Raw genomic sequence first — 20,095 nt, 5'->3', positions numbered from 1 at the left:
CATACTTAGATGTAATCAAACAGCTGCTCTTCACTAGAGGAACCAGGAAATTCAGTGGAAAGTAGAGGTGAATAAAGTTGTGCACAGAACCAGGTTGCCCGGTTCTCACTTTTGGTCAGAAGGTGAGAAGCTTTTACATAACCCTCTGGAAGAGGTAGGGTGCTTGACAGCCTGCAGGCATCATCTGAGAGAGACTCCTGAACTGGAAAGAGTTGTGCACATGGAATTACTGCACTGAAGTCTGATCACTTGCAATAACATATTGGAGGAGGACTCTGATCCAAAACCCAAGTAGCTGAACAGCTAGATCTGCCACATTGGCTTGGAGACAGAGATAAAAACCTCTATAGCTCCTTTTTACCAGAAGAAAAACCCCAAACCAACCCTAAACAAAATCAGAAATTCAATTCAATAAGAGAAAACAGTCTCTTATAGGACAGTAAATAGCATTTGTCAGGAGCAACACAGACAACCGAGACTTGAAATACAGTTGCTGTTGTTTTCATGATGGCTGGATGACAAAATAGTGAGAGTATTCTTTCTGTCCAGAAATATCTGGGCCCAAGAAAGTCTTCCAATCAAAATGGGTATGTACACTGCTACAGGAAGTTCACAAATCAACACCTTCGGACAAAAATACCCAAGAACCACTTTCATGAAAAGCTCCTGCCCAGCTCTAATCAAGGATGCCTTTAAATCCATCAGATCATGATCCAGCATATACGCAGAGAATGGGTTCCTAGAAAGGGCAGCTGCAGGTTGTGGGGAGCAATGCCTCTGGCAGATTTCAGCACATGAAAAGGAAAGCAGAGAGCTATCCTTCCCATGCAAAATGCTGAGAGCACTGGAGGGTGGCTGACGTGTTATTTTCCTGTTGCTTAGGATGCTGTTTTTCTGTGAATGTAGCATAAATAGTGCCTTTGGTCACATGTGCTGTTATTCAGGCACACGGCCTGCAGTTGCAGACAAGACAGACAGAAAGATACATATCCCCCCATTGCTGTTGAATTTGAAACTCTCTGAGCATTTCATAAAATCCACCTAACAGGATTTAACAAGACTGTCCAGAATCTGATGTTAGAGTTTACAGTCGGAACCTAGGAGACCTTACACGTTTAGTAAATAGGTTTATATAGGAGGGCATTCCCTGGAGCCAGGCAACTAATCTTCTGGGGGAATGTGGAAATGCAAGGAGGAATATACCCAAACCCAACAATTGAAATGAAATTATATATTGAACAATTTAGACATTGCTTAAGTCAAAACCAACAGCATTTGACCCATTAATGTTACCAACTAAAAACCTCAACTGGGGTCAGCAGAAGTGATTAGAAGTGTGTGTTGGAAAGAACAGAACCATGGCCACTGTTTGGAGAATGTGGCGAAGATAAGCTCCTTTCATATGTCTATTTTGAGATCAGCAGTTTAAAACTTGTACATTTTTGTAAGAGAAGGATTTTGCATTGATATTTTGGTACTCATGAAGAAAGGCATCAGGCTTTCAGGTGTGCTGTGGCCAGAGGACAAAAGGAAACTGGAATGATATTTCATTACTACCCAGGCTTGCTAAAGTGAGATTATTCAAGAGCGCTCCTGAAACACCCTTGTCCTAAGGTAACCTTTTAATTCCTGAGATTTTTCCTGCAGCAAAACCTATAACAAACAGTACTTTGAAAGCACCACTGTGCCTCTCACTGTCTCTCAGCACAGCCAGTCAGCTACCCACCCATAGAGGAAGCTGTACCCACTTCCACCAGCTTACTGAGCCTGACCTGCTGAATTGTCTCAGCAGGTCTATTTTGTACAGGCAGAAGTTGCTGGTGCATCTGCTGGTAACTGTGGGATGAATGTATGAGAACTCTCATTGTGGAGCTCACCTTAGGGCACGTTTCAAGCAACAGGGATAAAATCAGTGCAAGGACCGAGTTTTACCAGGTGCTGTAAGCCATTTTTACTCTCCCCATGGGTGGCAGTCTAGCTTATTAATAAACCTGCAGCAGCACCTAATGGCTGATTTCAGAATCGCTTGGCAAAAATCTATCCAGAAGCAGTAAGGTATAACTACCATTTGTACCAGAGTTTTCTGTGCTGGATTCCTTTATACCCATAGTATCTCACAACTCAGTTTGCATCAGATGGGGAGCTCTGCTAATACTCTGTGTTTCAGCAAAGCAATAGAACTGTGACTTCCTACTCAGGCCTCAGTCACCCGCATTCTGCTCCAGTGTAGTGGGTTCTATGTTTTGGGCTTTCTATGGAATGATAGTTTCTATGCAAGTCCAGAAAGGGAAGTGGCTGAAAGAAAATTGTGGTAACTGAGTTATGAATCTCTTGAGAGCTGCTGGGATATACAACTTGCTGCTTTTATCATGACAGATATTTCCACTTTAGTGAAATGCTTACATAATTTAATGGAAATAAGATTTTAAAAGCAACCTTAAGGATAGGCTCCATGTTCTTTCAGTCCAGTGTATTGTGACACATGCTACGCTTACCACCTGGGCAATGGTAGAGGGTGCAGCCCTGAAGCAATACTGTGCCAGGTCCTCAGCTGATTTAAATCCCTGGCTCTATCAGTAGTGCTCTGCCAGCTAACAACCCTTATTTTGAATTCCTGTGTAAACCAATTCTGTCATTGTCATTAAAATGGTGTAAAATCAGATTCTGGCCTACGTTCCCCTAATGATGCTATTTGTAGTCTTGAACTTACACACAAAATAGCAGAGGAGGGGAATAAGAGAGAAGGAAAGAATGAGACAGGAGATATGGGGAATTAATTTTACTTGGGTGCATGTAGTTTGGAATGGTCTACTTTTAATTAAAGCTCCTCTTCTGTCCTTACTGCTTTACTCATATATTCTGTGTTTCTACAATTTCAGTTCTGTACCTTGGTTTTAGCAAAAGGGTTGCATTTGCCAGTAAAACGTTTGATGAAATTGGTGAATGGCATAACATGCATATGGAAACCATTCCTTTATCATTTGGCAGGACTACTGATTTTAATGTTTCTGAGTAACTCCAAAGAATAGAGTCCTGTTTTTTTCAGAGTGATAATACTGCTTGTTGGGAGGGAAGTGATTCAGTGCTATTATTTCATTTTACCTTGAACACAGTCTAAAACCAGTTAACATTTAATTAGTTGTATGTAGCATAACTGCAGCTTGGTGAGAAGAAAAGCTTGTAAGACATTACAGAGAAGACTAAAACTGTCAGTAGTTAGTGGAAAATAAGCTTAAGCATGAATCTTTCCTTAGGAATTGGCCTCTGCTGTGCTGAGTTTCCCCTGCTTATAAAATCTGCTGGTAGTCATTTTAGTTTGAATGTCACCATGATGCAGAACCAAGTATAAATTTCCAAATGAACTGATAGCTTTGGTTTACTCTGCCAAAGGCCATGACATAAATGATTCAGAAAAGAGGTAGGATCTTCCCATTAATATACAGACTTACGGAGCTTTACGGATATACCTGGATTGCTTCAACAGTATTCAGTAAAATAACTCAGTGGAATTGTTCTTTCATGGATGAAAATCTTTAATGGGTTGTGTGAAATCTCCAGGTGGTTTGCTGAAACAACCAAAGTTATTTCAAAGGTCTGATGGATGACAGAACTTAGGTGCAAGCAAATCTTAGGCGGGTATTTCCAGATGTTGACAAGGAGCCAAGATGCAGGCTGGGATTTTTATTTGTGAATGTAGAGATATCCTACAAAGTTCAGTGTTCCTTAAAATCCGGACACCTTAATTAAATATATGAAAGCAGGGATACCTGAAAATGTCACTTCTAAATATCTCAGTGGTAGAGCCACAGCAGCTGGAGCACAGGGGTGGCATTTTGTAGTATGTTGCTGGGAATAGCGCCAATGGGAATTTCCTTCCTGAAATTCCTTAGTGTGTGTCCGTGTCCACAGCCCTTCACTTGGGAAGAGCAGGAGGGGAAAAATGCATGTGACTGAAAGAAACTAAAAAGTAAGTAGCACAAAATGCGAGGAGATGAGGTTTCGGAGATGTCAGTGTTTCACTGACCTGATTCATGCCAGAGCAGACAACCGCGTTTTACTGAGTGCATTGGAAATACCAGCCTTTAGTTTTGCTTTTTCAAAAGGAGATAGATGATGATACATGGCTCTAGTTGTTTCTGTGGAGAAAAAACGTCAAAAGCATTAAACTTTAGGCCTATTTAGATTTTAGTGGTTGTGTTTTGAGAGAAGACTGTGGAGCGCTCCTGTAAAATGCTGGTCATAAAGGCATTGAATTGTGTTTATCGAAAAAGTTGCATTTTCTGTGGATGTATTTTTTCTGCCCATGTTTCTTTACTTTCCCTGCCTTCACAGCTCAAAAATTTGCATTCATGCTAATGTGTTTGTTTTATACCATGCTTCTCTCTAAGCATAACATATCTGAAGACTTTGAGAACCACAGCACTGCTAACAGATGCTCTTACTGGCAGCTTCTTCTTGTTTGCTTTTGTGCTGGCTCTGGAATAAATGGAGTTGGTCCCATATATTTAATTTTGTCTCTCATCAAAATGTGTGACTGCATTTTATGATTTTCAAATTATAACCACTTTATTTTAGGATCTAGCAGTAGCCAAGCATTCTGGTTAGTTCATATCCTTTTTAACAAAGGACTAGGGGTTTTTTAATTGTATTAAGGTTGCTGGCAGCCAATGCTAGGAATGTTTTTGGAAACTTCTCTATTTCCATTTTTCCTGTTGTCAGAGCTTCTAAAACAAAGTCAGCAAGTTTAGCAGTGCCAGCGAAGGTAGGAGTTTCAAGATGCTTTTTGAGTTGACTAACAAGTAAGTCCCCTGGGCTGCCACTGTGCCTCTCTGCTGAAGAAATTAACTCCCAAAATACAGAACATGCTGAACTCTTTTATAACATTTTTAGGAAACAAATGTCTTGGGGTTTAAAGGGCCACGCAAAATGAGTGTGATCATACCAGGAATGAATATGGACCACGAAAGAGTTTCCATCAGACCACGAAATGTAAGTCATACCATCAGTCAATGATAAAAATTACTTTTTCAGTTTGAGTTGGGTTTTTTTTTTTTGCATTGCTGAAGATTTAGAGGTTAAAAACATTTGAATAATTGAGGAACAATGTGATGTGTGACTAGTCCTGTGACTCACAAAAGTACTGCAAATAATAATGTAGTTAGATAACAAAAAGCAGAACTAATACTTTTGAAGCTGTGGAAAGGATTCTAATGCACATTCTCATTAAGATACTCAAGAGTTCTTGGTTTAATTCAGTGATGCTGTTTTGGAGGTTGGGGGTGACAGTTTAGTCTTCGGGCTAGGGTTTATGAATGGTTTTGTTTTGTGTGTATTAATTTACTTTTGGCCTTGTGAGAGTGTTGACCTGAAGTGTGTATCTGTGGTGTGTGCAGGAACATGAGACGCTTCTTGCAAGATGGCAGAACAAAAATACGGAGAGTGTCATTGAGCTGCATAACAAAACCCCAGTCTGGAATGATGACACACAGTCCTATGTTTTAAATTTCCATGGTCGAGTCACACAGGCCTCAGTGAAAAACTTCCAAATTATTCATGATAATGATCGTAAGTATATCTCTAACATGTAGAAACACTGCTGGTTTCACAGTCTGACAGTCATTCTGCTCTTACTGTCATTACTTGAGTGAGTTTAACTTATGTGGGATGCTCTGCCTTGTGGCCATGACATTGATGCAAGTTGGGTGTTTAAATGCTTATGCTTGAGACAGGTGATTCTGCTATGTGCTGTCTTAGTTTTCTTCTTTGGCTGCCTGACTTGTGGACTGAGCACTACCTTAAGATTTGTTCCTGCTCTCAGAGCTGCAGTACTTCCAGTCAGCAGTGCTAGTATCACTCCACGCAAGCACAAGTATCACACAATCCTTCCACCCTGAAAGCATCAGAACTGCTTTTCACTCCATCACCAGGACCTTACCAATGTGCTGCTTTCTGCCAGCAGTGTGCAGCCCCCTTTTTTTCTCAAGCTTAGGTACAGTTGTTGGAGCAAGGATAAAGACACTTGCTCGAGTGGAGTGATGCTGCCCCACTTTACGCTCACTGTGGGCTGGCAATAGTCACTAGGTGCTGGAGCGCACTGGGCTGCACTAGTTCTGTGCTGAGACTGTAGGGAATACTGCAGTCTGTTGCAAGTGGCTGTCCTGGTCTCTGAGAGCAATGCTGAATTTGAAATGGTGTATGCATTTCCTGCATTTTATAAGGTGAAACAAATATACCTGCTTCCGCAATTAAAGACTGAAAATTGTGAATGAGGCTGAGATTTCCTTTTGCGTGATAAAGAGTACAAAAAGGGAAAAAGCTGAGGAAAATTTCATTAAAATTATGTAACAGGGAGACATGATTAGGTTTTGATCACAGTCATGCATTTTCTTCTCCCGTTATCCTTGCTTGTCCACTTGCCTGAAGTCAAGTGGGAATAGAATTAATTGGCTCTTGATACACGTGAAACTTGCACTAAACCTGTATAAGAGCATTCTATACAGTAGCAATTTTCTCTCTGAGCTTGTAAAACACACTCTTTATCTGTGCAATTTTTTATCAGTAGCAAGTCTTGCAATTTTTTGTCACTCAGCTGTTCCTCACTCCAGCTACCCTTGCTTCTCTTTGATACCAGCACACCCACTTGCATGGCTAAGTGTTGTGGAATTTGATGAGTGAGCATGTTTTGTCTGTGTTTTGTTGAAGTGGGCCCGAGGATGACATTGAATGCATACTTAGCAAGGGCTGCAAACAAAAATAATGCTTTGTCACATTTTATGGTGTTTCTTGCAGCTGAATATATAGTGATGCAGTTTGGCCGCGTGGCTGAGGATGTGTTCACCATGGACTACAACTACCCAATGTGTGCACTACAAGCCTTTGCCATTGCCCTTTCAAGTTTTGACAGCAAGCTGGCTTGTGAGTAAAGGGGCATGGGTGAGCATCCTCTCAAAGGAAGCAGTTTGCTATATGATTCCCAGTTCCTGCTGATGTCACTTATGGTCCATACTAAACAGGGCAGGGAAAAAGTAGTTGTGGAGAATCACTCTATTGCTGAAGAGAAAGTAAAAGGAATCTTCTAAAAATTCAGGACATTCAGGAAATATGTTTTCCTTTTGTTTTTTTTCTGTCATATTTTTCTGGAAGTGACATCAAGTTTGTGTAAATAGAAGTTCTCTCTCATGTCCTTGAATATGTTATGGAGATGTGCCATGACGTACTGTACCGTGGCTCTAGTAGCACCATTATAACGGTGTCTTTTTTAAATCCAGAAAGGGCGTGCACGCTCGAAAAGTTCCTTTTTACATTTAAGAATTATCCTGAGGCTGCAATCGTACCTCAAGGTTGCATTCCTACATCGACTAATCAGAGCTTCACATCAGCCAACGTAAAAGAAAGATCACAGGAAAGATGCGCTTTTTTGAACGTGCAAGGATCTCGTGTAGTATAAAGCAAAGTGTGAAGGTTGAAAACCTATACTGGACTGAACTTGGTGCATTGCTATTGCATATGTAGTAGGGCACGATGAATTTTAATTGCAGTAGGGGGGAAACGGAGAAGTAGTAAGCACAAAACAATGTTGCACAAGTCACTTGAATTCTAAGCTGTTATTATGTTTTAACATCTACATGCTTTTTAATTTGTTTCAAATGAAAATGTATTTGGAGTACAGAAAAGGAAAACATCTAGATGCCAAGAAAGCAAACTTATGTTGAATTTGGCATGTCGCGTGTTGGGAATTGGTATCCTTGTATTGCTGTGGTAATTCAAACACATATTTTGTATTAAGTGATTCAGACAGTTGGATAAAGGTTCTCTGCAGAGAATCTATTTTGACCAGGCTGTGTAAAGCTGAAGAAGGTAAATGGAAAGATTTTATTAAATTTGTCTGGCCTTTCGCGATTTTACAAGTTGTTGATTGCATTATTTGAACTTTCAGCAACAACCACTTTTAGTATTTATTTCCCATTGTAAGAACACTTGAAATCGATTGAAACTGTGTATGCTGTTCTTCAATGTAAATGTGCCAGCTACTGAGCTAAATCCTTCTAGGCAAATGTAGTGTATGCCATGTACAAATGAGACACTGGCAGGACACGAAATAGCTTAAAATAGTGTGGATTTTTTGGTTTTCTTTTTTTTCTGATTTATCTGGAATATATAAACAAATACCATTTCAAAACTCAAGCAAAGAATAAGCCATTCTCCTCTCTTCTGAACATTTCAAAAGCCAGGAGCTGTAACTGAAAGCACACCGTAAAACACCTTTAAAAATAACAAGTCTTTCTGCCGTGTTCTGTACAATGTTATCCTAAATGGTGCACAAAATAATAGGATTTATATGTAGTTCACACAGAAGGATACTGAAATGTGAATGAAGTAGTTGTGTTTTATACTGTATGTATTCAGGTCCCCTTTTTTAGTCTTTACAGACTCTTGCATTGCACAACCAAAGATTACGTAATGAGAAAAATGAGATCAAATCTGCTTGTTTCATAGGGGACAGGCCATAAGGAGAGGTTGTGCCATTTGGACTGTTTAATTTCAACTGATAAAAGAAACCTGCTCTCTTCTTCACATTTGCCTTCAGGTGTCCTTCCCAGTATACAAACAAGGCAATTTCAGATAAGAGATGGAAATAAGTAATTGACAGCATTCTTTCTAATATTTGTTAAAATCTATTGAAAAGTGTCATCTGGCTTTGAACAGTGTTTTGTTGATGGTCTCAGCCTATCAAATGTTGCCTTTCAATAACAGGAGGCTCTTTCATTCTTTTATTTATTCAAATCTTGTTGCAAGAAGCCTTTCCACACAGTAGTATAGAATGGAAAGACACCTTTCGTGTGTGAGAAATGAGCAGTCAGTTCCCTCAGTAAATGATCAGAATTCATGATCATGAGCTGCAGTGTGATACTGAGGCTTTGCACATGGATGCTTTGCTTTTCCCTATAGTTGGTGTTTTCTCACCACTGCACATCCCCATCTGTGATCTCACTTTGGATTTTAACAGAGAGGCCCTTAGGCCTCATGTCAGTCTTTAAAAACCATCTCCAGTGATAACCAGAATTTCTGTTTAGACTACTGCAAAACCAGACAGAAATCCCCACTGCTGGTACTTAGGTGAGATGTGTGTTTAAAGAATCTGCAGCATGAGAAGGGCTGAATCTGCATGGCTTTAATTCTGTGGCTCTCCAGTCATGTTTGCTTTAAAGCCTGAAAAAGTGGCACCTGAGAGTTTCCTGCCTCTCCCTGTGCACAGCACTGTGTCAAAGGAACCAAGTGTCATATGGTGCAAATACACAATCTGCTGGCTTTAACAGTGCAGTTGGTTTAGGAAGGACTGTTTTGAACATGGATCATAACAATGGTCTGGCTTGCATCATGGCCCCACAGGGAATTGGCACAAAAAAGCAGCTCGTATGCAGTGAACTCCTGCACAAGGGTGAGAATGAGAGGCTGGGGAAAGGCAGAGTTCATTTTCTTGGGACAGTTTTGCTGCCAGCACATTGTGTAACTTCACTCTCCCTGTATGTTCTTCCCAGCCAGGTATTTTTTTAACCTGTAAGCGTGCCAGGAGGAAAGTGGTGACTCAAATTCCCATCATCTTAACAGAATCATACAGGGACATCAGCCAACGAGTTGCTGAGGAAAAATTTCCCACCATAAATTGAGGTCACTAGAGGGGGATGTTAACCCAGGACTAAGAGGAATGAGGAGCTCTCATTAAATCTGGTTCAGTTACAGTAGGATTGTACCTAGTGGCCATTGCCAAAACCCTGGTTCCTCACTGATGTTGAGCAAGGGACTGGGTTCTTTTGATTCACTTGACCATTGGCACCAGTATGTATTTTCAGAGCTATATGCATACTAAAGTAACCAAGGAGCAGTTAGTGGCACACTCACATTAGTAAGAGCTTCTGCAGGGCCTGCATGTCAGTGTGCATAACCTTCTTAGTGTCACAAAGAATATAGTGGCACTGAGCTGTGTATTTCCATCACACAGCCCTAGTGAGTGTTTGGACATGGTAGATTTAATATTATTTAAAATCCCAGTATTGATTTTTTTGCACCTGCTGTTGATTTTGGCAGAGAGTTGTAAACAACTTCCCTATCTGAATTGCTTATAGGCAAATAACTGCATGCTTTAATGAGAGTTCTTAATCTAACTTGTCACTCTGTTTACATCAAACAGTTTCTCCCTGGCCCTTTATCTAGTTTTCTTCATCTCTGATGTTCTCTTCCTTCTCATTCTCTTCACAATCCCTTTATCTTTTCCGCAAGGATGTGCAACTCAAAAGCGTTTGACTGTATTACTCAGTGATCTCTCCACAGATGAATAATGCCTTCGGTGCACATCCAGTGATGCTTCAACAATAGAAGCCTGATCAGAGTGGTAAATTTGGCCCTTTGGCTTTTCAGTGGAGTAAATTAACACATTAAAAGGTAGCAGATAAAAAAGCTTGCCTAAAATATAATCAGAATTTTTCTCAGTAAACATTCAGTAACCGGAGTTTCCAAACCATTAGTTGCAAATCAATGAGCAGCACTGTCCACAAGCCCGGAGGCAGGCTGTTGGATTGCCTTTGTAGTGCTGCCTTATTTTTCCTGTTTCAAAAGGTTGAAAGTGATTCTGTGAGCTGAAGTGTGTTGATGCCCTGGCAGAGAGTTTATTTTTTAGAAGCTAGAAATCTCTCCTTTTGTAGAATAATAAATGGCCATAAAACAGTAATGTTGTAGGCCATTGTTAGAGATTCTGATGCCAAGAAGTCTGTGAGAATGGTTTGTAATAATGACTGGGCAAAGCGCTCACTATTCAAGTTGCCTTACAATAGTTCTGGAGTTCCCAGCTGGCTGTCCTTGTGAGGTACTAGAACTGAAGAAACTTTAGTAAAGAGGGCTCTGTAACAAAATCTGATAGCTGCACAATTGAAAAACATCATTGTGGAGTCAAATGACACCAGAGTTTTATCGGTCACAGCGAATCAGTGACATCAATTCAGACTTTCTCATTTTTTGCTCCCTTTTGATGAACATAAGGAGGGACTTTCAGCAAGCAGAGCCATCAGAGAGGTCTCCGCAAGTATTGAGCATTAGTCTACTTTTCTACCTATAAAAATCTGACCCCTACCTGAGTGCTGCCCATTAAAAATGAAGGAAATCATCCCACTCCTTAGTATAGAAAATCACTCCCAGTTCTTATGTCTTAGCTTTTTACAAATTTAATTTTTTTAAATTAATATATTAGTGATTTCACATAAAGATACAACAAGGAGTGGGCATCACATGGCAAACAAGAGTTCTTGCCCTGAAGGGATGATGACTGTAGGCCAGTATTTGTCTTTGGTTATTCTAGTAGGATAGGACAGGGGGTTGCCTGGTGTTTTAGGGCAGAGAGAGACTCTCCTGATATGTGGCAGGTGTCGGGAAGGTGTTGGGTTTGATGCTGTGGCATTCTAACTAGTTCTCCCATGCTATCCCATTCCTCTCCTAAAACATCATTTGCAAGCTTTTTCCTCGTTTTTAGAGAAGGATGTGTTCACCAACAAAGTATCTTTACTTGGTAAATAAGGACAGCAAATGTGATAGAGCAGCAGTCACCTTGATTAGAATTATAGTCTGATAACTCTCGGGTTTATCAAAAGGCCTCATAGGTTACTAGAAGAAAGTAGTTTTCTACATATAAATCTTGCACTAGAATTACTTTAACTGTAGATGCAGGCTTCCTTTGGATGTGCTACTCGATGAAAATGAGTTTCGGTTGTTCTTCATGTATGAAATGTACCTACCAGGGTTCTGCTGGGTGTTTGAAATTAAGCAGCTCTTTTTCAGTTCTTTCTGTTGCTTGCCAAGGAACTAAGAAAAGGATTTGCACAACTAAAACATGATGCTTTGTTATTTTGCTATAAACTATAGCTCAGTAGCTGATACTCACAAGTGCGTGTATATTGGATGAAAATGCATTAAAACTTATATGTTGTATTTTATTTAACTGCCCTGATATTTTTAATTCCTCTTTTTCAGTAAGGGTATGTTTATCTATACCTCCACTGAGAAGTCTTGAATTCACTCTCTGTCTTGAAACGGTTTAATGGAACCAGTACACAGATGTCCTAAATTGCTTCAGGAAGAGGACACATTCCAGAAAAAATGATGCTTATGTTCTTGAGAAAAACAAAACCAAACAAAACAACTTCCTGTTTGCTTTGTAATTGGATTACTCAATAACACTGAAAGCTTATCATGGTTTTAGTCACATCTACAATGGCAGTTTGAAAATCACTCTGACAAAAGCTTGCTAGCACGTGAACTGGAATGCAGTCCTGCTTGAGAGCCAGAACTGAGCAATACCAGTGAATACTCGTGCATCTATTCTGTGCCTAGGTATTGACTGCATGCAGGAAAAGCCCCAAAGAGCCACAAACATGTCAAAATCATCTAGTCTTTTAGGCTGTCCAGCAGCTGAGAGAACACAGGCCTGCAAATCAGGTCACCTGGGTTTCAAACCCAACTGACTGTGTGACTGTGCAAATCTTGTAACCTCTTTGTGCCTCAGTTCCAATGAGTTGAGTGGAAATAATTGTTTTGGGACCTGCCTATGTCTATCACTGTTCTGCTGAGAGGATTCTCAGGAGAGTTTCGAGGCTGGTGGGTGGCAGGAGTGGTTTGTGTGCTCAGTAACCGGTTTGATTCTCACTGAAGGAACCGCAGTAAAACATGAACAGTTCTCTGCCACCTGTGTAGAAACTGAATAGCTAACCAATGTCTTAAGATAAAATCTTGACACTGTTGAATTCTATGGAAATCTTGTCAATGACTTTAGTGAGGCTTGAATTTTTAAACTTATGTCATTTTTGGTCACTAAATGTGCAGAAAAATACCAGTAAGGACAAACCATCTGATACACTTTCCCTTCTCAGAGTGGTACGTTGTTGGCTGTGTTTTAGTTTGCACCATCAGTTGTTTTAAAGCTGTTATTCTTGAACACCTTGCAGAGGTTCTGTTAATGCAACTGCTTATTAATGCTTTCATGTAGCAGCAAACCACAACACTTGGCAATTGTGCTGCAAATTGTCTTTTTGTACTTATGCTGGTTTTGTTTTCTTTCCTTGGATGCAACTCGGCTGTTCAAAACTGTTGTTACTGCAGACTTTGACTCTGTTGCACACATCTGATTTCAAAACGAGTCTCATGTTTTATGACTACCTTTATACTCAAGTGGGATGTTTACAATGCAATCTGGTTCTCACATTTGACCCCGTATCTATGGCTTCTTACTGAGGTTATCCCACTTGGAACAATGTCATCAAAAGTACCAGTACTTTGTAAAGTGAACTCTTGCAAAGTAACAGGGTGTAATTTGTAACCATTTTTAGAGATTTTAACATTAAAATCTAGCTTACAGATTGGGTGACATTACAAGGAAATTATTTGTTCAAAATTTTGTTTTCCTTAAGCTTGTCTTGACATTTGAGCTCTCATTTAAGCATAAGCTCCCTATCCTGCAGCTCCATCTGCACAAGTGGAATACAGGTTGGCCTGTGCAGCACACTGGCAAACTGGCTGCAGAAATCTGTCAGTGTGATCAGGACACAGTAAGCGATGGAATTTCCAAAGTCCTAACAAGAGAGCACTTCCTAATTCTGTTAGGCATTCTTGAACACCATGTAAGATATCTTGTACTTTTCCCATGCTGATTTACCAAACAACAGCAGGAATATTTTACATTTCAGTTGCTTGTTTTGTTTGCTTGTTTGTTCGTTTCCATGGCTATGCTTACTGTCCAGGCTCTTACAGTACACAAAACCAGAGTATGTTTTGTGACAGTGGGCTTTGGGCACTGCTCATGCTATGAAGTTCAGTATTCAAACAAGTCTGTGAACTCTGACACCTCTTAACGGGAGGTTTTCATTCCAGTCTGGGACATCAGAAGATAACCCAGTTATAACCATCCTGTTCTGTTCTCCAGGGAGAATCTCCTGTCCTCACTGGCTACAAGTAGAATTGTATTGATCCTGAAGTATCTTCAAACATTATGGTATTTTGTAGTTATTAAAAATGGTTTCAAAGTTATAGCTTGAGCTCAAAGAAGAGAGTCTTTGAAGTAGCTATAGGTGCACCAGGTCAATTTGGTTGAGTGGTAGCTGCCTTTTCCAGCAATATGAGCAGTGCTTGGTAGTCCTGCTGGAAAAAGCATAACATAGCCATTTTAATACGCTTCCTTTGGGTTTTGCCTTATGATACTGCTTTTTTGTGTACCACTACATTTATTCCTGAAGGTCCATACTTATTGTGCTGAATGCAAATAGAGCAGTGTTTTCTACTAAAGTCTCTGCCTCATTTTCTGCTGCCTTATTTGTGGAGGTTTGATATTTTATACTAAAAATAGAAACTTTTCATCCTGGAAGAAAACCATAATTTCTAGGTGACATCATTAACTTGTTGAGCTATGTGCCTGAATTGACAGAGGGCTTTTTTTTCCAATCAGGAATCTTATTACTAGCAGAGTATTGTGTGCCATGAAACATCCCGTGGTACCCTGTTGCATACTACACCTGGGATGCAGTGCAAGGACATGGTCGAAAGATACATCCCCCTCTCACCAAAATGGCACCACTTGCCTTTTGGGGGGCTTTCTGTTCATACTTTAATTCTTGTAGCAGTATCTTCTGTCTTGGGGCCAATCTGTGATTAGGCTGGTAAATACCAGCTTTAACAAACACCCACAAACTAAAAACACTTCACAAAGACATTCCATATTAGCTAGTAAAGCCTTACAGCAGCCCAGGAGCAGCAGGTAAGTATTATTACCCTTTTAATGCCAGTGAAGCTGTGATTCAGAGCTTATGAAAGGATATAGACAAATGAATAGTTATATATAGAGCTGGCACTAGAAATTAGTTCTTAGTACCTAAGCCTGTCTTCTTGCTGTTTCCCTGGATGACCAACTAGTAGACAGAGGCTCTTTGTTTTGAACTTTCTTGTGAAGAATAAACTGGTTCATTGCAATTTGGAATAATGAAAAACCACATTACTACAGAAAGTTCTCATCAGGCAATTGAAATGACACTGAAATCAAGTTTCATGCGTATTCATTTATGAGGATGGCCCAGAACAAACACGAGGGTACAGTACAAGTATCAGGAACTGAAAAGTTGCTCAGCAAGTAACTTAAATTCCTGTTTGGTATCACTTCAAATACTTTCTTGCAGGTGGTAGATGATTTTCAGTTTAGTAATCTGTGTTACTACAATTTCCTTGTTTTGTCTTAAGCTCCCTGCTTTTTTCTTTCATCTATAACTTTCACTTGTCTCAAACATGTACAGGTTTTTCCATATAGAGACACTCCAGAAAGCTAAGTCAGTGAAACCTATAAAGTTAATGCCTGTGAATTAAAGTGTGTTAAATCCCTGTGTATATGTTCTCATTTTGAAGTAGGTTGGCCTCTAATTCCAGTTGCATAATCCTCAGTGGGGATATTCATCACATTGCGCAATTCAAGGTTGTTGGTGAATTTTAAAGCACTGAATATGTTTCTGACCAAGACACTGCAGAACATATGTAAAAGGATTCACATTCTGTATTCTCAGGGTGGCAGTTATGACTTAGAGTGCAGCATTTCTAACACTTGGCTCCTTGAATTGTATTTGCAAAGCTCAGCACCTACACACTACAGGCCACATTTCCTAAGTCCTCTTTTTCTACTGCGGTGGTTTGCAGTGCTCTCTTATTTATTGCCACCTGTATGATGATGAATTTAAGCTTCCTAACAACACTGTGCTTTCTTCTTTGCATTGTGTGATGCCAGGGATCTGGGGACTGTATGCTGAAAGCAAGTGCTTTACTAGGGTACCAGAGACTAGTATGGTATAAATAATGCCAATATAACTAGATCTCTTTTTACAGTATCCATCAGAAATACACTTGTTTCTCAGAAAATAATCTTCCTTTCTCTTTTTCTTCTTCATTTGCATCTGCCTGGATCTGGAGGATGAGAGCCTCTCTTAGCATTCACACAAGCAGCCACCACATAAGAAAACCACACACAACAGGTTTATTACGGATGGGTTTATCGCTAAGTAATGCAACTAATACATGCTAACTGACATTCTACTGTGTAACAGTGCATGTTTTGACCTGTGTGCTGTTTCCCAGCCCATGTGCTCGGCATCAGTCAGAGGATACGCTGCAAAGATGGGCATGGAAGCTTAGCATAGAAACTGCAGAACCAAAGCCATTAAGATACAGCTCTCCTTATACTGAAGAAAGAGCTCCTCCTGAAGGCAGAAACTGGGACCTGTGGCTCTTAAGTTCTTTGAACTTTCCTTGTGTTTGTGTTGCACGTAAGACTTTTTTATTATACTTGCACTATCTTGAGCCCTAAGCCCAGGAACAGGAACCTATGGTCCAAGGAGTGCAGTTATGGAGAATCATACTAAAGTGCAAACAAGTTCCATGTACAGGTGAGGAGGAACTCCAGCATGTAGACAGGGCAGCAGCATGTGCTGGAGAAGGGCTGCAAAGTGATTTCTTGCTGGAGAATTAGCACACTGCCTGGCATCACTGATGACAAGTAATGGATTTTAGTATTCATTGATAGAATGATGGTCACTGGTTATGTTGCATCATATTGGTAAGAAATCTGACAATACCCTTTGTATGTCTCCTAAGCAGTTTATATGTAGATTTCTGCATTTTCACCAATTTATTTCTATTTCAGGCCTAATACAAAGCCTGCTGGTGTAACTAAATGTTTCTTTCTAACTTCTGTCGTGTCTCTGTAATGCCCCATTTGCGTGTCTCTGCAAAAGTCCTAATGTTTTCTTGTCCGTCTTTGTTTAAAAGTGGGCTTACCTGGGTCTCAGAAATTGGGCATTACTGGCATGAATACTTCAGAAAACTTCATGTGTATGGAAGGCCAATTTTTCTCATATATACAACCCATGATGCCTTGTTGACATTCAAAGGGGTACCTCCAATATCTATCGGTGAAGAAGTTGGCATCTTGTGTTAAACGTGCTCTCAAAGTCTATGATGTCATTACTGCAACTAAACAGGGTGTTTAGAAAACAATCATATATAGTCTTACAACATTTCCTTTGGTGATATATGAAGATTACTCAGTCTTCTCTCCCACTGTTGAGACTGACAACATAAACAACAATAATAAATTCTCTTGGCACTAATTATTGCAAAGTATCTCTAAAGAGTCTGTCACTTGAAACCCCTTTTAAAATCATTTTGAACAGGTGAAATCTGTCTTTGGAAAAGATTAAAAAAATTATCTTAAATGCTCTCCCTGTGTCTGTACCTGTTACTTACAGACATCTGCTTCTCCTTTTTCCTTTGAGCTGACTTCTCAGTGGGCTTGATCCATAGAGAGTGTCAGTCTGTACCCTATCATTACAAGGCTGGGGCTTTTGTTTCTCCTGTTTGAACAATTTCTTTTACTCAAGAGTAGAAGAATGGTAAAACTGTCTGTGGATGATGTTCTGTAATTGGATACACCTTTAGAAGTGTCTCAGAAAACAAGGACTTCAGAGCTGGTTAATCTCTGAGAGTTCCTAGTACACACTGGCTTGTTTTTGTATTTCCCAACACTGTTTTCATCCCACTTATGACCATCTGAAAGATGCAGTGTTTGGGAGCAGCTGCAGAAATACCCATTTTAGAATGTGCTGGGACTTTATCTGCCTGCGAAAAAAAACCAACCAGAAAAGTCTGTGTTTCTGACATGTTTACTTAAACTTTGAGAAGCAGAAAATAGCAGTAAGCGCTACATGAATGTTTCTGTCCCCATAAAATTAAAACCCAGTTTAGATAGGGGTTTTTAATTAGTTTTTTTTTTTATTTCCACAGTTAACAAGTTAGCATCATCTAATTAATCACTTTGCCTTTCTTAAATAAACCAGATATACAGTAGAATTTGAGTATGTTATGGTCTAGATTTCCTTTACATTCTATGGGGTTTAAAGAGTGGAAAATATCAAAACTGCAAAAGATGTCTTAGCCATGAGAACTAATATTTAACCAGTCACTTTTTTCATAATGTAATACATTCACTTGTTTGCACAAAAGACTGTCCTGACCTGTTTTGAGTTGTTAGAAATCTCATTTTTGTTCAGACCTATAGAGTTTTAGATAAACCTGTAAGAATGTGCTTTTACAAAGTAAATTTTTTAAAGAAACTCTTTGGTATTCTGTAGTAAATGTATTTATTTACCAGTATGTATGATTTTTGTATTTTCACATAATTTACCTTGTGTATGTCATAGAGGTTCTGGTGTTTGTCAATACAGAACACTGTGCAGAAATATTAAACTTGATTTGTTTGAAGCAACTATGTCTTTCCCTACCAAAGGTCAGAAACACCGTGGTAAATTACCTACATAACGTATGGAGGTTATTTAACATGAGGAGTTCCCAGTGCTGTTTATACTGTATTTTTACCTTTAAAGCTAATATGAATTCAAACCAAAGGTCAGTGATCCCACTGGTGGGAATGGGAGGCGCTGCAGCCTGCGTGAGGTCTCCCAGCACTCCATAGAAGAGTTACTGATGGCCAAGTGATGTGTGGGTCCTTCTTCCCCATCTCCTGGCCCAGCCCCTGGAGCATGGGGAGGTGCCATTTCCTCTGCACAGAGCCTGGAGGGAGTCAGAGGAGAGGCCCTTTTGGCAACATCCTTTTGGCCGTTTTGCCAATGCCATGTGAAGAGTCTGTTGGAGGACACTGGGAGGTCCCTGGGGTCTGGAAGCGGTAGGGCTTCTTTTCAGTCTGAGGTTCACCCTTACTCTCTTCTCTGCTTTCAAGTTCAGACCTTCTTGCTGCCTTTTGTTCTTTTAAACCACAGGGGTATTTTTAGTGTTCTTCTCTAACAGTATGGCCTGATTCCTGCAATCATCTGGGAGTTTCACCAACAAAATGTTTCACCACAGCTATAAGCAAACACAAAGAACAACTCACAGTGCTTCAGTCTTTCCCATGGAACACATAGATTAGGCTACTGGTCCTGCAGCATGGAATAAGCTGGGAAATGGGCTGTGGTTTGGGGTAGCATGTGAATCTTGTGGACTGTAGTGACAACGGTTTCTGGGGCATACAGCAGCAATGACACAGTTGAGAAAAAGTTATGTGTATGACTATCATCTGTTCTGCTGACCAGTTAGCTTTCAGATAAGAGAAAGAAGGCATACTTCCTCCTTCAGCTTTGTGGTAATCTCATAAATATTTATGGATTTTATTAATTTTCATAACTGGTAGCACAGAAATAGATGTTTTTGAGAAAGTCAGAAGACACATTTGGTGAACTCTGGGATGACAAAGGGCAAAACCAAGGACTGTTTATTCAGAATTAGAAAGAATCACAAATATCTGAACCAAATAATCTGCTCTGAGATACCAGTCTCCAAAAAGCAAGGACAAATTGCTGTTGGCAAAGCAATAATAAGCCATGACAAGACTGCATGAAAGAGGGCATTGACTTCCACTTCAGGTAGATGATGTTATTGTTACCATGGGAGTGAAGCGGTACAAGGAGATGAACACGAAGTTTTCACATGAGTAATAGTTTGTTACCATCTAGGTAACATCGGCCATTGTCCCTATTATTCAAGTCCTTTTGTGTTGCGCTTCCTCAGTGTGCCTGTTTCATCTGAATCACTGGCTTTTTGCTTTTTCACTGCTGCATTTTCATTTTCTGATTCCATAGACAGATCCTCTTGGGTTGATTCATCTGCTTCGCTGCAGCTCTCAGAGTGGAATACAGCATTCTCTGCTATGACAGCAGGATCGTCATCCTCATAACAACAGCAACACTCCTCAGTGCTTTGGCTGTGATGAAGTTCCCCCTCCTCTTCTTCACTGATGCCAGTTACCTCATCCTTTTTCTGCATTAAATCATGACTGCCCCTTCCCATGATGAGATCAGATAGCAGGGTTTCATTGCTCAGAAGCTCCTCATCTTCCATGCCCTCCATTCTTTCTGCCAGCTCTTCTGCTGAGGGCTGGCTCAAGTCAGGGTAGTCTACTAGGATTGTGTCCTGTTTCCTTTTGATGCAATCAGAATTATCATAGACAGGATAGGTCTCTTCTGGATAACCT

At 40.1% G+C, this 20,095-nt stretch overlaps 2 protein-coding genes across 2 annotated transcripts in view; one reads left to right on the top strand and one right to left on the bottom strand.

Moving 5' to 3' along the window:
* Window positions 1-18,334, top strand: part of TUB (TUB bipartite transcription factor) — a 78,682-nt gene extending 60,348 nt beyond the window's left edge. The window contains 3 exon segments of the mRNA XM_031052738.2: window positions 4,891-4,989; window positions 5,394-5,565; window positions 6,790-18,334. Coding sequence (XP_030908598.2) covers window positions 4,891-4,989; window positions 5,394-5,565; window positions 6,790-6,923 — 405 coding nt within the window. The 3' untranslated portion in view covers window positions 6,924-18,334.
* The window catches only part of RIC3 (RIC3 acetylcholine receptor chaperone), a 19,861-nt gene continuing 17,587 nt past the window's right edge, over window positions 17,822-20,095 (bottom strand). The window contains exon 6 of the mRNA XM_013130064.3: window positions 17,822-20,093. Coding sequence (XP_012985518.2) covers window positions 19,600-20,093 — 494 coding nt within the window. The 3' untranslated portion in view covers window positions 17,822-19,599. The remainder of the gene's footprint in view (window positions 20,094-20,095) is intronic.

Source organism: Melopsittacus undulatus, chromosome 4 (assembly GCF_012275295.1).
Source record: "Melopsittacus undulatus isolate bMelUnd1 chromosome 4, bMelUnd1.mat.Z, whole genome shotgun sequence".
NCBI lineage: Eukaryota > Metazoa > Chordata > Aves > Psittaciformes > Psittaculidae > Melopsittacus > Melopsittacus undulatus.
Note: the sequence above shows the minus strand (reverse complement) of the source record. Positions and strands in the feature narration are given on the sequence as shown.